The sequence below is a fragment of the Macaca fascicularis genome, chromosome 4 (assembly GCF_037993035.2).
Source record: "Macaca fascicularis isolate 582-1 chromosome 4, T2T-MFA8v1.1".
NCBI lineage: Eukaryota > Metazoa > Chordata > Mammalia > Primates > Cercopithecidae > Macaca > Macaca fascicularis.
Genome location: NC_088378.1, coordinates 13,093,109 through 13,110,729, shown reverse-complemented (window position 1 = coordinate 13,110,729; position 17,621 = coordinate 13,093,109). Strand labels below are relative to the sequence as shown.

The following is a 17,621-nucleotide window of genomic DNA, read 5'->3' as shown; positions in this document are numbered from 1 at the left end:
CAGTATACTATGTATATTCATAGAAACTTAAATGAAGACACTTTGTCATGAAGGTTGTAAAGCACCAAATATTTTTTCGAGATTTTAACATTTATGGACATACTACATGTTCCTTGTTTACAGATGATAAAACAATCTTTGAAAGTCTCTTACAATATTGCTTTGGAAATTTTACCAAAAGTGAAAACAGTATGAAAGTGTTGAATTAACATTTACAGTTTCTGTTTGCGGGTCATAATAGATCTTTTCTCTTTTTGAGTAGAAGTGAGCCCCAATCATCTTGCTTGAATAGATCTGTTATTTCTGCTGATGTTTGTGTGCAGAGTCCTGGTTCTTGCCCAGATCTGGAATTTCTAAAGATAGCCGTGTAAACTAAAAGATAAAGAAATAGATTTTGGCTTGCATATTGTTACAGCACTTACGGGACTGTGTTCAGGAAACCAGGAAACTTTGTATAGTTGTATTTCATTTTTAACACATCCCAACATGTGGGAAGATAAATTAAGAAGGAATGCTTTGTAGGAAAACTATTCACTTTACAAAAAGAATAACACAATTCTTTCAAATAGCTAGCTTCCATAATGCTTTTAAATTAAACACTTTCCCGAAAGGGAACTCCTGAGCAAACTGTGGGGCACAAATATGGCCTAAGTATTACAAATGCAGTAACTTAAAGTAAGTTTTTTTCTAAAATACAGTTCATAGAAGGCAAAAAAAAAAAAAAAAAAAAAAAAAAGTACCTGGACTTTCAGTATTTCTGAATTACCTATTAGTATTAATGACAATATTAACAATTATTAGTACACTTTGCTATAGTGGGCATATTTCTTTCTAACACTTCTAGATCTCTCAATTTCTATTTAACATTTTTGAATGTCAAAAGCCCAGCACCCAGCTATAGGCAATCTCTCAGAGAAGGGAGAGTGGGATGGGAACTTTCACTTTTTATATAACATATCTTTACCTTGTTGAAATGTTTTTCAAAAAACACATGCTGGTTTTGAATTTAAAAAATAAAATTACTGTGAATGTTGTGATAATCACAACAGTGATAGTGTAGTGAGGAAAACAAAATGATTCAAATTATTTGTGTATTTTTACTTCTCAACTAATTTTGCAGGTGGGTAATTACTGTAAGCCAACAATGCTTTCATTTTGCACTTGTCATTTGTTATTTCACTTAAGGATATTGGCATAGATGCATAAATGTATCTCACAAATTTGAAACATCTGACTGGAACAGTTCTTTTCAGTACACAGACATTGATTCGTACAACGATACAGTAAATCCATAGTCTTTCTGTGGTACTACTGTCAACATTCACTAAGATTTTTCACTCTGGAAATTAGTGTTTTGCATTATACACTGAGGCGACATATCAGAAGTAATATTGTGATGGTGGAAACTGTTGTTGTCTCTTTCAAAGATGGTTATTAGGTTGTTGAGGGGAAAAGTCTCTTAGTTCTCATGTTAGTTTTCCAGCCACACCTTCACATAGAGCCTGTGAGGTTAGTGCTGTGATTAGTATTTACATCTGCTTTTCAACAAGGCCATTTGTTGGTGGCAGCTCTGCCTCCTAGAATCTGGATTGGCCAAAATTTGTTCAAAGTCTGTAGTTAAGTTTCTTACAGCTACAGATGAAGGAATAATTGAATTAACCTAAATAGGAAGTTATGAAATGTATTTAGTTTGGCTTATGATGACCCCATCGAACACCTGCAGTGCCTTTTTTGATCAGCATCTACTAGAAAAGAGTTGTCACCAATTTAACATGTGACCAAGAAGTGTTTCAAAAGTGAGTTTTCTAGAAAATGGAAACTTTTTATAAACCAAGAATACTACTGTATAATAACAGCGGTATCTATAAGAATCTCCAGGGTATCAAGAAGTCTTAAAGAGGCTCAAAAGAGTAATAATGAAAGATACCAACTCTAGAACCAGATGTCATGGATTCAGCCCCCATCTCCACCACTCACTAGTACTGACTAAGCCAGAATATTTGGGTTCAAATCTCAGGGCTTTCCTTGGACACAGGGTGGGGAACATCACACACCGGGGCCTGTCGTGGGGTAGGGGGAGGGGGGAGGGATAGCATTAGGAGATATGCCTAATGTAAATGACAAATTAATGGATGCAGCACACCAACATGGCACATGTATACATATGTAACAAACCTGCACTTTGTGCACATGTACCCTAGAACTTAAAGTATAATTTTAAAAAATTTTTTTAAAGTTAAAAAAAAAAAGCTCAGGACTTTCATCAGTTAGTTATGCTAAATGGAGATAATAATAGTACCTGCTTCATAGATTAAGGTAAGGATTAATCTAAGACTCGACTTTTTCATGAATATTGTAGAACACCAAATACTCTTTCTAAACTTTAGTATCATAGACACATGGTCTTTGTTTACAGGTAATATAATTTAAAACAGTGCTCAGCTCATAAATACTTTGTGCTAGCTGCTGCTGCTGCTATTGCTATTCATTATTATGAGCCCTAGTTGCTTTTTCAATGTTATTCAAGAAATAAGCAGAAAACTTAAAGGCAGTTTGGTTCTCAGATATCATTGACTAGTGTTAGGGTACCAGCCACAGTCTAGAAACCCCACTTTACCCTCTCTTCCTGTGCTACTTCTGAGAAATTAAACAGCCAAATCTGTTAGACCTTATACCTAAAATAAGACTAGAATCTATCATAAAAGACTCACTTTTGTATAATTTGTAAAATATTCTATAGTTTATAATATGATGTAGTTGGGATTGACGGTATTATTATTTTGTCATCATCCCTATTTTACAGATTAGGACTCTTCAATTTGGAGGCTAAGGAAGAAGGGAGACAGTGTTATCAATATGCTCACTAAATTTAGCAATAGGATGGACTTATAAAGACAAGAATTACATAGAATCCTTGCCATAAATATAGGAAATACTCTGTTTCTCAAGCATTCATAGCCACCTTCTTGGAATTGTAAACCTGTGGCTTTATAATAATTTGGCATATAAACTATATATTTGGTAGAGAAATAAAACCAGAATAATATAATTTGTATACCTCTTTGTTTCTAAACCTATGTGCTGTCAATCTGGTCACATTTTTAAAAAGATGACTACCTTTCATGCTGCTAATGTATTTGTAAGATAAAGGCCTAGAAATTGAATCGGTGAGGGTTTTTTTCCTGCTTACAGATAACATTTTACATATTATGCACTTTGCTTCTCCTCCCCTCCCCCATTATCATAATATAACTTGAAGAGCTTTTGAAGTCAACTCATGTAGAAGTGCTTCATTCTTTTCTAAAGACTGCATGCCACTCTATTATGGTCATGCTGAACTTTATTGAAACAGCCTTCTATTGATGAACACTGAGATTGTTTTCAGCCTTGTACTATTAGAAACAGTGTTGCAGTGATTATCCTTTTACATATGGCATTTCACAAATGTGAGCACATCTATAGGTTAACACACTTAGGATGGAATTGTTGATTCAAAGGCTATGGGACTTTTTAATTTTGATCACTATTGCAAATTGCCCTTCCTAGAGGTTGTAGTAATATATACTCCATACTCTTTTTTCTCATACTTCGAAACACTCTCATCAGCAGTATACAAACAATTAATGACTGTTTCTCTGCCGTCTCTCCAATACAGCCTGTGATCGAACTTTTTGATCTTAAGCAATCTTTTTGGAGGAAGATGGTATCTCAGCATAGTTAACTTGCAGTTGTTTTATCTTTGAGTGTCAAGCATTTTATTTTCTTTTCCTTGAACTGTCCATGTTGTTTGCTCATTTTTAAAATAAGATTGTTGGTCGGGCGTGGTGGCTCACACCTGTAATCCCAGCACTTTGGGAGGTCGAGGCGGGCAGATCACGAGGTCAGGAGATCAAGACCATCCTGGCTAACATGGTGAAACTTCATCTCTACTAAAAACACAAAAAATTAGCTGTGTGTGGTGGCACATGCCTGTGGTCCTAGCTACTGGGGAGATGGGAGAATCGCTTGAACCCAGGAGGTGGAGGCTGCAGTGAGCCGAGATCACGCCACTGCACTCCATCCTGGGCGACAGAGCGAGACTCCGTCTCAAAAAAAAAAAAAAAAAAAAAGATGTTGGGGATTTTCTTATTGATTTATAGTAGTCTTTCTTTAAAATTTAGCCCTTTGTTATTTGAGTGGCAAATATAATTCCTAGCTTTCTGTTTACTTTTGACATTGTATATATTTATTTTTCCCATGTGAAAGTCTTTATTTTTATGTCATTAAATTTATCAATCTTATATTTTATGACTTTTGGCTTTTGTGGCATTCTTAGGCCTGCTGCACTCCATGAGTGTTTTCTTCTAGTACATAATTTTTTTTGCTTTCTTTCATTTTTTTCTTATATTTAACTCTGATTTATTGTGGGGTAAAGCATGTTCTAGTGTTCCAGCTTCACTTTTTTTCTGAATGGCTATCCAGTTGTCCCAAGATCATTTGTTGAATAATTCATTTTTCCCCATTTGAAATGACACCTTTTCGTATACTAAAGTCCCAAGTCTCTTAGTTATAAAACAGTAATAAACCCTTGAAACAGGCATTTTCCTAAAATACATTTTGTTTATTAAAGACACTTTTCAAGATTAAAGAAATTAGAGGGGATAAACGTTAATTTTAGCCTTAGTTTTATCCAACAGTTGTTGTTTCAAATGTATGTAATTGGATCAGAAATTCAGCAGTTAGAAAAGCTAAGAGTCATCATTGTATATAAATGGCTGCTATTGGTACCAAAATTATATATTGAATAACAGGGATGTCCTCTGGCATTTATTACAGAATATTAAAATTGAAACAAATACGTGGCCAGACCAGTGAATTAAGTGCCTCCTCTAATGAAGGGTATAATGTTAAAGCATTACTATCTTCAGTGTAAGGATGGAATAACCAAGGAGAAATCACCAACCTCCAGCATAAGATTATTTTATTTAAATATTATTTTATGAATTCTGTTGGCAAATATAGACTACTTTGAATCTTGATTTCTCCTAATAAAGATTATCTTCACTTTTGTCCTTCCTGCTTACTTTTTAAAAGTCTATTCTGCTTTAAAGATTTTCATTTGCTGGGACTAGATTTCTTGGATTGCTGCCACATGTCCTTCTCTCTGTGAATCCACCCATCCCCACTTTTTTCTTTAAAAGGCAGATACCTGGTTTATATCATGAAGAACTTTTAAAAGCAGTAAGGAGAGAGTAGAATTATATGAGTATTTAATTATATATATATAATATATATGAGTGAAGGGGTTAATCTTTAATTGTATAAATTCTAAAAAATTTTTTAAATGACACTAGATAGGACATACCTCAAAACAACAACAGAAAGTTGAAATATATTATTTTGGTTTTGTTTCTGTAAGCACACTATATGGGGAGGGTGAGGGAGGGAAAGGAAACCCTAACAGATTTTCAGTTCTTGTTAACCATACTATACTGTCACATAAGGTACAGGATTCTAGAGTCACTGTGTCAAATGTCAGAAAACTATTTCTCAATTATTTGAGCTTCTCTAAAATATAATATGGGCAAGGTTGATGACATCCTATAAATAAAAAAAAACTTAAGGCAAACTTACAAACAAAATGAGTTTCTCTAAAATTATTTAACTACAGAGAAAACATGCCCTGTAATGCTGTCTCTTGTGAATATAGTTTTTATTTTTCGTAAATTTACATTCTGTGAGGTGTTGTTTTAGATGTAATAATAGTTACACTTCTAGTTTAAGACACCTAGGTGGAAGTACTGCTTTTTCATTTTCTGACGACACACAGGGATTGATATTTGGGTTGGTTGAGTTTTAGATGTACAAACACACTGGTCTTATTTTGTATCACTGATGATCCGCAGGGTTGGTTGGCTGCTATGTGCTGAACTTTCTGTTCTAGACTTTCTGCCAAGTACTTTATGCAAAACTCTGGTTTTAGTGAAACAGGTTTTATTGTTTTTAGTCAGAGTTGTATTATAAGCTGTTGTTAGCTATGCAATGCTAACAGAAGAGTTGGTATGTATATACAGCCATGAAAACAAACCACCAAAACAAGCCTGTCTCTGTTCAACTGGTGGTTTTTCCCTCCCATTCCTTTAGCCTCAGTTCATTTTGTTTACTGCCAAAGGCCTGAGATGGTGTAATTTTCTTTTCTAGGAACTTGGCATTAGAATTCCTCGACCACTAGGACAGGGACCAAGCAGATTCATCCCAGAAAAGGAGGTATGTTGTTTGCGAAAGTACATAGTGAACTGTATGCTTTTAAGGAAGAGCTTTCATGACCCACATCTTGGCATCTGAAGAACTGTTGGTCAACAACATGTTTTAGTCAGAGTTGGTTGCAGTTAATCATGCTTTGGCAGTGAATGTGTGGGAATAAAAAGCTGTTGTACTTGTGTTGATTTCTAGTATTTCATGGTGTCTTTTTAACACCCATATTTAATCAAGTAAAGCCAAGATTGGTTTTTGACCAATGATACTCCATCTGCTTATATTTAGATGTTGTTTAGGTGTGCCTATAACCTGAGTTACTTAGTCTTGACCATCTCCACAGGCTGATATCAATGCTAGATTGGATCTTTAATTCTATATATGTGTAAAAGCATCTATGCTTTATTTTTGTAAGGATTGTATGCTATTAGTTAATTTTAGTTCTCCTTAAATTGAGCGAGAGTAGGCAGTTTTGTAAAGAAAGGCTTTAGTGTTTGCAAGCTCTGCAAGTTTGATAATCTAAATCTGCTTCTTTATCTGGATTCTGGCCAACTCTGCAAGCAGCCTATCTAGATGGCCTTTAATGTTCAGCCTTTGTTGTTTATCCCCTACTATATAATATGTAACTGTTTATTCTTCTGTATCTTTCAACCAGTTGAGTTTAAATCTGTAACCCTTCTTTCTTAAGCCAAATTTAATCTGCTTCTAAATGATACTTAGCGTACAGCCCATGTATATTTTCTTCTCTTAACACCAATTTACAATTTCAGTAACCATGGTTTTTCTCTCATTACAGATCCTCCAAGTGGGGAGTGAAGACGCACAGATGCATGCTTTATTTACAGATTCTTTTGCTGCTTTGGGCCGTTTGGATAACATTACATTAGTGATGGTTTTCCACCCACAATATTTAGAAAGTTTCTTAAAAACTCAACACTATCTACTGCAAATGGATGGGCCGTTACCCCTACATTATCGGCACTACATTGGAATAATGGTTTGTAAACATTCAGTGAAAAATTCTTTTTGCTATTTTTATTAATCTCTTTAAGAGACAGTTAGTGCTTTAAACACAGGGATAAATACTTAGATTATGATGTATATAATATGATTCCTGTTACATAGTCTCTGTTTTTCCTATTTTTAAATAAGTATGCTCTCAATTATAACAAAAAGAAACAAGTATTTATATTTGTTCTTTTTCTCATTGCTGAGAACCATTCTTCATTAAATAAGTAGAACAAAAGTTGTTTCATCATTATAAATAGTTCACATTGGCATAAGTGGTGCTTCCTGTTCAATTTGTAAATAATATTCCATTATTTTATGATTGGCACCTTAATTGAAGTTTCTTCTTAATCGGAAGTTCTGAAAGTATATAGATAAAATGTCTAAAGTTCAAATACTTTAATCAGATATTTTGTTCTTGGAATATTTATAAGGTTCTTACTGTATTTGAATTTTTAAAATATTTATATAAAAACTGCATTTCTGTAGTTTATGGAAAATTTGAAAACATACTAATAAACTTAATTAGCTCTTTTGCATGTTGTAAATAAAAAATAGTTCAAGGTTTTAATATTTATAATTAGAATAATCTTTTTGTTTTCTCTGAAGGCTGCGGCAAGACATCAGTGTTCCTACTTAGTGAACCTGCATGTAAATGATTTCCTTCATGTTGGTGGGGACCCCAAGTGGCTCAATGGTTTAGAGAATGCTCCTCAAAAACTACAGAATTTAGGAGAACTTAACAAAGTGTTAGCCCATAGACCTTGGCTTATTACCAAAGAACATATTGAGGTAAGCAGTGGGGTAATCTATCTTGGGAGTCATTTCATACTTTTTTAGAGCAGTTTTAGGATTACAGAAAAATTGTGCAGAAAGTACAGAGAGTTCCTATTTTCTACCCCCTGAGGCTCTTCCCACAGGTGCACATTTTCTTCTGTTATAGCATTTCTGTAGTACATTTGCTGTAATTGATATATTACTAGTAACTCTATAGTTCACATTAGGGTTCAGTCTTTGCATTGTATGGTTCTACACCATACAATGGTGTATTTCAACAGATAATGTCACGCATCCATTACAGTATCATATGGAATAGTTAGTACCCTAAAAATGCCCTGGGTTCCACCTGTTCATCCCTTTCCCCTTCCCCTAAACCCCTGCAACCACTCATCTTTTTATTGTTTCTATGTAGTTTTGCCTTTTCCAGAATGCCATACAGTTGGAATCATATAAAAGTATGTAGCTTTTCAGACTGGCTTCTTTCATCTAGTAACATCCATTTAAGGCTTCTTCATGCTTTTTCATGACTTGACAGTTCATTTCTTTTTATCACTGGATAATTCTGTATTGTATGGTTATACCATAGTTTGTTTATCCATTCACCTATTGAAGGATATCTTGGTTGCTGCCAGTTTTGGGCAATTACAGATAAAGCTGCTATAAACATTCATGTATAGGTTTTTTTTTTTTTTGGTCGACAAAAGTTTTCACCTCATTTGGGTAAATAACTAGGAGTGCAATTTGTGGGTAATATGGTAAGCGTACGTTTACCTTTGTAAGAAACCGTGAAACTGTCTTCCAAAGTGGTATCAGTTTGTATTCCCACCACCAGTGAAGCAGCATTCCTGTTGGCCCACATCTTTGCCAGCATTGGTGTCAGTGTTTTGGATTTCAGCCATTCTGATAAGTGTGAAGTGGCATCTCATTGTTACGCATCTTTATGTTATGTTTTAAATGTCATGTTAAACTAGTTTGTTCTGGTTCTATTTACTAATAGAGGTAATAGAGTAAAAGTAGATTGATGTTCTCTAAAATTGTCTACCATGCACTATAAATTCTTAAAGATGCATCTTGTGGTCTTATCTATTTTATAGAATGGATACTATTAGATAATTAAAGATATTATCAAGAAGATAAAGATTTGAATATATTAATACAATGCCTATTATATATTGTCAAGTAAGGAAAAATTATACAAGATTACAAAACAGATAATGAAGCAGAAGTGACAGAATTGAATAGAAGAATTATAGAATTTATGTATAACTTTTTGATGATTTAGGAGTATTTAATCAAGTTGTTCAAGCCACTATCTTAAAAATTCCTTGAGGAGGCCTTATAATAAAGCACAGGCATTTCAAACAGCAGCTTCTACTTATAAACACAAATTTATTACATTTGCTTTGAGATTTTGAACTAACAACACAGTAATTCATTCATAATCCAGCATCTGAAATACAGCGACCACTTTTAAGCAAAATGCATTCTCTTATATTTTAAGTCAATATTTCAGAAAATCAAAATAATAGTGAATGTCTTAACAGATTATGTTAAGTTGTATTTGTGAATGCATATTTATAAAAACTAGCAAATTCTGGGTTCTACATGTTTCAAATGATAATTTTATAGTAGACTTTGTATGGTGACTCATGTTTTCAATAAATTAAATACTGAAATGAACTGTATACTTTTACCACACCCCACTACAAAAATATATTTTTTTTTCCCCCCTAAGGGACTTTTAAAAGCTGAAGAGCACAGCTGGTCCCTTGCGGAATTGGTACATGCAGTAGTTTTACTCACACACTATCATTCTCTTGCCTCGTTCACATTTGGCTGTGGAATCAGTCCAGAAATTCATTGTGATGGTGGCCACACATTCAGACCTCCTTCTGTTAGCAACTACTGCATCTGTGACATTACAAATGGCAATCACAGTGTGGATGAGATGCCGGTCAACTCAGCAGAAAATGTTTCTGTAAGTATTATTTGTCATGAGATTGTCATAAAACTAATCACAATAATTGCTGTTATATTATTTCTTTAGTTGGCTTCTTAGAAAAACCCACCCTGTTAAGACTGTGGTGATATTGGGCCCCTATATCGATTCATTCAGTAAGGTTTTATTGACTGCCTCATGCTCATCACTGGTCTAGGTGATATACAAAATTATACAAAAGTGATGTACAAAACTCTAAGACCCTCTAGGAGTTTACACTTAGATAATTTTAGGATCAGGAGCCAACAGCATGTGTCCCATCAGGGCCAAATAATATTGACTGGCTACTACAGTGACATGAGGGAAGGCTGAAAATAGTGTGGCCTAGTGGTGAAGATTTTTTGTGCCAATCACATTCTTCTCTTTTGCACAAAATAAACAGTCTGGCTTCGTAATTTTTTATCTTTCAGAAGATTTAATCAACTTTGATCTAGAAATTTCTCTCTTTAAAATTCTTTTTCATGTTTAACTTTGCACCAATATAGAAGGTGATATCAGGTGAATGTAAATGTGTTAAAATGCTTTCACCTCTATTCCTTATCTTCCTAGCTTTTATATATTCTCAGTTTTGTTACTCCTTTGAAACAGAGCAAGTTCAGTTTTCTATAAGCAAATTTTAATTCCTATATATGATGAATCAGAATCCCCTCCTGCATTCTTTTGCTGTAGCAAAAAAAAGCAGGTGTTTATTTTATGCTTCAAAAATAAATTTTAGAAGCAGTATCACAGCCATCTGAATGCTTTGCATGCATTTTCTGAGTTATATTATCCCTTTGAAATAGATTTGACAGGTTGAATTGCCTTTAACTTACATATTTGACTTCGGGCAAGTTACTGAATCTCAGTTATTTCATATCTAAATAAAAGTAAAACACAAAGTTATTGTGAGGTTTAAATGAAACGTCTGTAAAGAAGTAAAATGCCAAGTACAGCACTGAGCATTTGTGAGGTGCTAAATAAGAGGTAGCATTTACATATGGTGAAATTAGCACAAGAAAGAATAATTTTCCCAAGGTTGATCATAGCACTGTCCTGACACTGCCAAAGACCATCAGTTTCACCATCCTTTGAGCTGCCTAGATTCATGTTATAGGCCTGCATATAGCCACTGATTATTTGTCAAAGCTTGGCAGTCAGAAGAGGATCCAAGAGAGAGTATTCATTTGCTAGAATGCTAGGAGATGGATTCTTGTCCTTGCTACCAATCATTTAGTACAAGGCTAAAGAAAAAAGTACTTGATTGTTTCTAGTTCTCCTTCTATTAAAAGAATGAATGGTGAAAGAAGATGATTTTTATTTCTCTAATAGATAAGCTTCCTATTCCCAGGTAAGTTGGATACTTTTAGAAGGTTTATGGCCCACACTGATGACACCTGACAGTGAGCTGAGATGGCTTGTTTTTTAGGTACATATCCAGTGTCTGACTCAGCTCTTCAGATACAAATGGTAACAAACAAACAAGAATTTTCCATCCCTCCCAACCCTGGCAACTACTTACTCCTTTTTTTACTGTCTCCATAGTTTTGCCTTTTCCAGAATGTTATATAGTTGGAATCATACAGTATGTAGACTTTTCAGATTGGCTTCTTTCACTTAGTCATATGCATTTAAACTTCTTCCATGTCTGTTCATGGCTTGATACCTAATTTCTTTTTCGCACTGAATAATTTTTTATTTTCTGGATGTACCAACGTTTCTTTATTCCAGTAGCTACTGAAGGACACATTGGTTGCTTCTAAGTATTGGTGTATTATCCTGTTCTCATGCTGCTAATAAAGACATACCCAAGACTGGGTAATTTATAAAGGGAAAAAAAAAAATTCTTACACAGTTTTAACATTTTAATATTAAAATGAAATGCCATAATTTTTTTAATCCTAACAACTTTGGCAGATCAGTCAAGGAACAAAGAAACCTACTTTGTTTCGTTTCCCTCTTATTTCAATATAATATCAAGAATTATCTTTCCTAAGAATACTTACAATTTGGGCTCTTTAAGAGGAGAATGGGTAAACAAAATAAATTAGTGAGAGATAATGTGAGTTGATGGAGACCTTTTTTAAACTTTGAGTCATCCTATCATGAAACCTAATCCTTTTCAGCTCATTTTTTATTTGGTTACTGACCATGTGTCAGGAATAATTATGGGGAAAATGCATGCATGCGCCAGAAGAATCTTCAGTACCATCGCAGAAACACTTCCCATCATGAAAGTCTTAGAGGAAGGGCTTAATACTGGGCATTTCAGCATAACTGTTTGGATCAAAAGAAAATGTAAAGCACAAGTGATATAGATTGTCTCTTAATGTAGAATTATCCTGACAGTCATTCTCCAACAAGTATTTCTTGAATATCTACTATGTACCAAGTGTACTCTGCTAGGCTTGGGATATACACAAGTAAACCAAAGAGATCTCCTACCTTTATGAAGGTTTGGTCTGGGAAGGGAGCCAGCATTAAATCAATATCATGCAAATAACAATTATAAATTATGATTGGTCCTCTGAAGGAAAGAGGAGAGGGTTGTGTTAGAATCTAATTTGATAGTGGGGTAAATGATCGTGTTTAGAAGGATGTAAGCTGCTACCTAAAGGATCAATGGGTGGAAGCCAGGAAGAATGGGAGATAGAGGTCTTAAAAACATTCCTAGCAAAATCAATTCATAAAAGGGGAAACATTAATTTTGTATATATACATTGAGATTTGAGACTAAGACTTTTTTTTTTTTTTTTTTTTCTTTTTGAGACAAAGTCTCTCTCTGTTGTCCGGGCTGGAGTACAGTGGCACAATCACAGCTCACTGCAGCCTTGAACTCCTCCTGGGCTCAAGCGATTCTCCTGCCTTGGTCTCCCAAAATGCTGGGATTACAGGCGTGAGCCACTAGCCCAACCTAGACTTCTTAATATATTCATTTAATTTATAAGAAAGATATAAATTGTATAGATTTGATCTAGCTTTTGTAGCAAGAATGCAGCAGGGTATAGAAGTATAACCGGTTTGACTAGTGCAAAACAACTTGGCCAGTCCTTTGTCAGACCTATTACTCTATGTGTGACACTGCTCTAGTCATCCCAGCAAGTGACAGCTGCCAGATCCATTTGCAGAGGTCAGGTGGCCAACTCTAGCCATGTAAAGACATCTTTCATGTTTAATTGGTAAATTGTATAAATAGAGCTAATTATTAAAGATGATAGACACATTGACAATATGTATGCCCAGTGTACACAGTTGATGCAAAGTCACTTATACTTTGTGTATCTTATTTATTTAAAGATTAAGCAAGTAGAAGTTAACTTATGCAGTTGTTTTAAATTGACAAGTAGTGTTTAGTTTTTAAAACAGCATAAATAGTAATGACATTATTGCTAATCTTGTAAAAGCATTAGAATGTGTTCTTAAAATCATGTTTTTCTTATATTTTAAAATCTGCATGTCTGTATTCCTAATAGGCCAAAATAATTTTTTATTCATTAATGTACATTAAAATTATAAGAATATTTTCCCTATATTCTATTAAGACATAAATTCTGGCCAGGCATGGTGGCTCACACCTGTAGTCCCAGCACTTCGGGAGGCTGAGGCGGGCAGATCACAAGGTCAGGAGATCCAGACCATCCTGGCTAACACGGTGAAACCCCATCTCTACTAAAAAACACAAAAAATTAGCCGGGCATGGCGGTGGGCACCTGTAGTCCCAGCTACTCGGGAGGCTGAGGCAGGAGAATGGCGTAAACCCGGGAGGCGGAGCTTGCAGTGAGCCGAGATCTTGCCACTGCACTCCAGCCTGGGCAATGGAACAAGACTCTGTCTCAAAAAAAGAAATAAAAGATATAAATTCTTATGAGACAGACTTAAAAGATAATTCATATATATTCTGTGTCTGCCACGTGTAACATTAATTGTATTTTTTCTTCAGGTGAGTGATTCTTTCTTTGAGGTTGAAGCCCTCATGGAAAAGATGAGGCAGTTACAGGAATGTCGAGATGAAGAAGAGGCAAGTCAGGAAGAGATGGCTTCACGTTTTGAAATAGAAAAAAGAGAGAGCATGTTTGTCTTCTCTTCAGGTAAGAACAACCGTTACATAGTCAATATAATTATTGCAAACTCAACTTTTTATTTAGGGAATTTAAATGACTTTTAAAGCATCAATCTAAATATGTCCTTCCTTTTAGAGAGGCTATTGCATAGATATTCCTATTTACAAATAATTTTTAAAGCAAGCAACTAAGAAAAGGCCATAAGTGAAAACAGCCTAGACTAAGAGGGAGGACATTTAATTTGGATTCTGGTACTAAAATTACTTCTAATAACCTTTGTGAACTTGGCTAAGTCACTTAACATATGAGTGCCGTCTTTTTTCTCATTTTTTTTTTTTTAAGAAACAGCATCTTGCTTTGTTGCCCGGCTGGAGTGCAGTGGCGTGACTGTAGCTCCTAGGCTCAAGCGATCATCCTGCCTCAGCTTCCTGAGTAGCTAGGACTACAAACATATGCCACCACGCCTAGTTAATTTTTAAATTTTTTTTGTAGAGATGGAAGTCTTGCTATATTGCCCATGCTTCTCTTCTTTAACATGAGGAAATAGTCCCAAGACTGCTTCCAGCATTAAAATTCTGTGATTTTTTGGGGGCATGGTAGTTTGTACCTGTGGTACCAGCCACTCAAGAAGCTGAGGTGGGAGGATCGCCTTGAAGCCAGTCATTCCAGACTAGTTTGGGCAACCTAGCAAGACTCTCGTCTCTAAAAAAACAAACAACAACAACAAAAAGTATCATTTGTGAAAAGGAGATATTTATTAAATAACCAACAACCACCTAAATCCTCTATGTTTAACCTTTATCTATATGCAGGCTACAGGAGATAATATATAAACCAGGTAATTTAAAGGAGAAACAGCTTATAAAATGTCTCCAGATGTATTTTGACAATAATAGAGTGGGAGAAAGAGCACCAAGCTTCTTAATAGCAAAGAAACAATCAAATTTGTTTAAATGGAGGTTGGACGTTAGCTTGTTTTTCTTCCAGGAAAAATTTTTGTTTCCATGCCTAAAGATGTAGAGTTGTCATCTAATGCTACACTTACATGAAACTATAATCTCATCAACTTCTAAACATGATGATAGTTCAGAAAGTCTTAGGCACAGTGCAGGCAGCACTGTAAAAATGTTAACTCATCGGATTTCTTTCTTTGATCATGTTACATATTATATGTCATTAATATTCAACAAAAATAAATGCTAAATTTTGAAGCATAGCTGATTTTTATAGTTATCTTAAAAATTATCCAAAAGTATGTTCATACTTTGAATAAGTAGAACCTAATACATATAAATTGGAATGGGAGGAGAGAGAGAGGGTCTATGAAAGAGGCAATAAAAGGCATAGAGAATTCGACTATGAGTTTTCATTTTATAACAGAGAATCTCCTTTATTCTATTTACTAGCAAGTAAACTACTTTGTATAATTGTAAGACTATTTTGGTTGATATTGGTTACTCAGTAACAGAGAAAAGGTTATGCCATTTTTACTTGCTTTGGGTAAAGTCAATTTTAACTAGCATCCCATTTTTAAAAACCTTTCAATGGCCTTTTTCCCCAGATGATGATGAAGTTACACCAGCAAGAGATGTATCTCGTCATTTTGAGGATACTAGTTATGGCTATAAAGATTTCTCTAGACATGGGATGCATGTTCCAACATTTCGTGTCCAGGTAAAATTGCAACTTGTATGCACATGATTGACTAGAAACATCTCAGTCTGACTTAAAATACAAAAGACCCACTTAGATTTAAGAACTATGCTAAGTGCTTTCCAGGCAGTATCTCTTCTTGTTTCAGAATAAAAGCTGAAAGACGGTTTCTAATCCATCCATGGAATCATACTGTAGTTTCAATGTATGTGTATCTTAAAATTTTTATTGTGTAAGTATTTAATTCAGATGAGTTGATACTCCCAGCATTCCCAAATATTGTTAGGGGCCAGTGTTAAATAATAACTATTTTACCAGAATTACGAAAATATTTGAGAACCATAAGATTTTGTTTCTTTGCTCAAGAAACTAAGGGGCCTCATACTGGCTCCCACCTGTAATCCCAGCACCTTGGGAGGCTGAGGCAGGTGGATCGCCTGAGCCGAGGCATTCCAAGACCAGCCTGGCCAACAAGGGGAAACCTTGTCTCCACACAAAAATAAAATAAAATAAAATTAGCCAGGTGTGGTGGTGTGTACCTGTGGTCCCATCTACTTAGGAGGCTGAGGTGGGAAGATCACTTGAGCCTGGAAGGTTGAGGCTGCGGTGAGCCCTGATGGAGCCACTGCACTCCAGCCTGGGTGACAGAGTGGGATCCTGTCTCAAAAAATAAAAATAAACTAAGGGACAAAATTTAGGCACAAAGAAGAGTTACAGAATAATTATACAATAGATTAGAAATTGAAGACATCGTGTGGACTGGAAATTTTATGGAGAGACATTAGGATTTGAAGAATTTGGATAGTAAAAAGGGTATTGTAAGTAGAAGAGAATAGACAATAATTAAGCTTAGGTTGAGGGATAGAGTGAAGGAAGGAATTACAAAGAGATTGGCTGGCTGCTGAGAGCTTCAAGCTAAAGATTCCTACTTCTGATTAGTGGTGTATGTTTAAAATTGGTTAGGTGTGCCTTAAATGTGAAAGCAGTTTACAGTAGATTATGCAGGGTTTGTAGGCTTTGACCAGAGTGATGGCATAATATCAAAGAGGTGTTTTTAGAAAAGCAACAAAGAAGTAGGGGCTTATTAAGTCTTGTTTCAGGTGGAAAGAAAGGAGGCAAGGAGATTTAATATAGGAAAACTAATTAGGAGACTCAGTTAATAGGGCTAAAAGGCAGAAGTGGGGGTAGGAGAAGGAATGGGTGCTGGATGTGTTGAATTAAAAATTCACAAAATTTGGCCAGATCTGGTGGCTGCCACGTGTAATCCCAGCATTTTGAGAGACCAAGATGGGAAAATCACTGAGGCCAAGCATTCAAGACTAGCATGGGCAGCCAAACAAGACCCTCTCTCTACAAATAATTTTAAACAGTATCCAAGCAAGGTGGCCTGTGCCTGTAGTTCCAGTTACTCAGGAGGCTGAGGCAGGGAGGATTGTTTGATCCCAGGAATTGGAGGCTGCAGTGAGCTGTGATCACACCATTGCACTCCAGCCTGGGCAACAGAGTGAGACCTTGTCTCTTAAAACACACTTACTCATTATTTGAATGCCATTTTGAATGGCTGCAGCAATGGAAAAGGAGAGGGGACTCCCAAGATGGTCACATCTGGGGGCTGAGTGGAGAGAGTGTGAAAGAGAGAAAGGCCGATGTGTAAAGGGAGGAGACTACTAGGTTTTTTTTTAGATGAGACTATTAGTTTTTAAACTCACTGAGTTATAACACACAACCTTTTGCATGTTACAGTATGGAAACTGAAAAAAGATTGGAGTGCAAGAAGCTGAGAGTTAGGGATGAAAGCCAGTTGGATTGTCAGCCAAATGACAATCATTTTTACCATACTACAGAGCTGTAGATAAAGAACTGTACTTGACCACATTTTAATTATTCACATTTGTTCTATTCCCTGTATT

General features: G+C 35.3%; 2 protein-coding genes across 6 annotated transcripts in view; one reads left to right on the top strand and one right to left on the bottom strand.

The window, feature by feature from the left end:
- SESN1 (sestrin 1) overlaps nucleotides 1–17,621 on the top strand; it is a 107,729-nt gene that overhangs the window by 85,636 nt on the left and 4,472 nt on the right. For all 3 annotated transcript variants that reach the window (XM_045391683.3, XM_045391684.3, XM_015448375.3), the window contains 6 exons: nucleotides 6,181–6,246; nucleotides 7,031–7,231; nucleotides 7,852–8,034; nucleotides 9,758–10,000; nucleotides 13,938–14,085; nucleotides 15,620–15,732. In XM_045391683.3, coding sequence (XP_045247618.2) covers nucleotides 6,181–6,246; nucleotides 7,031–7,231; nucleotides 7,852–8,034; nucleotides 9,758–10,000; nucleotides 13,938–14,085; nucleotides 15,620–15,732 — 954 coding nt within the window. The remainder of the gene's footprint in view (nucleotides 1–6,180; nucleotides 6,247–7,030; nucleotides 7,232–7,851; nucleotides 8,035–9,757; nucleotides 10,001–13,937; nucleotides 14,086–15,619; nucleotides 15,733–17,621) is intronic.
- ARMC2 (armadillo repeat containing 2) overlaps nucleotides 10,834–17,621 on the bottom strand; it is a 151,033-nt gene continuing 144,245 nt past the window's right edge. For all 3 annotated transcript variants that reach the window (XM_074036816.1, XM_074036824.1, XM_074036831.1), the window contains one exon: nucleotides 10,834–10,877. In XM_074036816.1, the coding sequence (XP_073892917.1) occupies nucleotides 10,867–10,877 (11 nt within the window). In that variant the 3' untranslated portion in view covers nucleotides 10,834–10,866. The remainder of the gene's footprint in view (nucleotides 10,878–17,621) is intronic.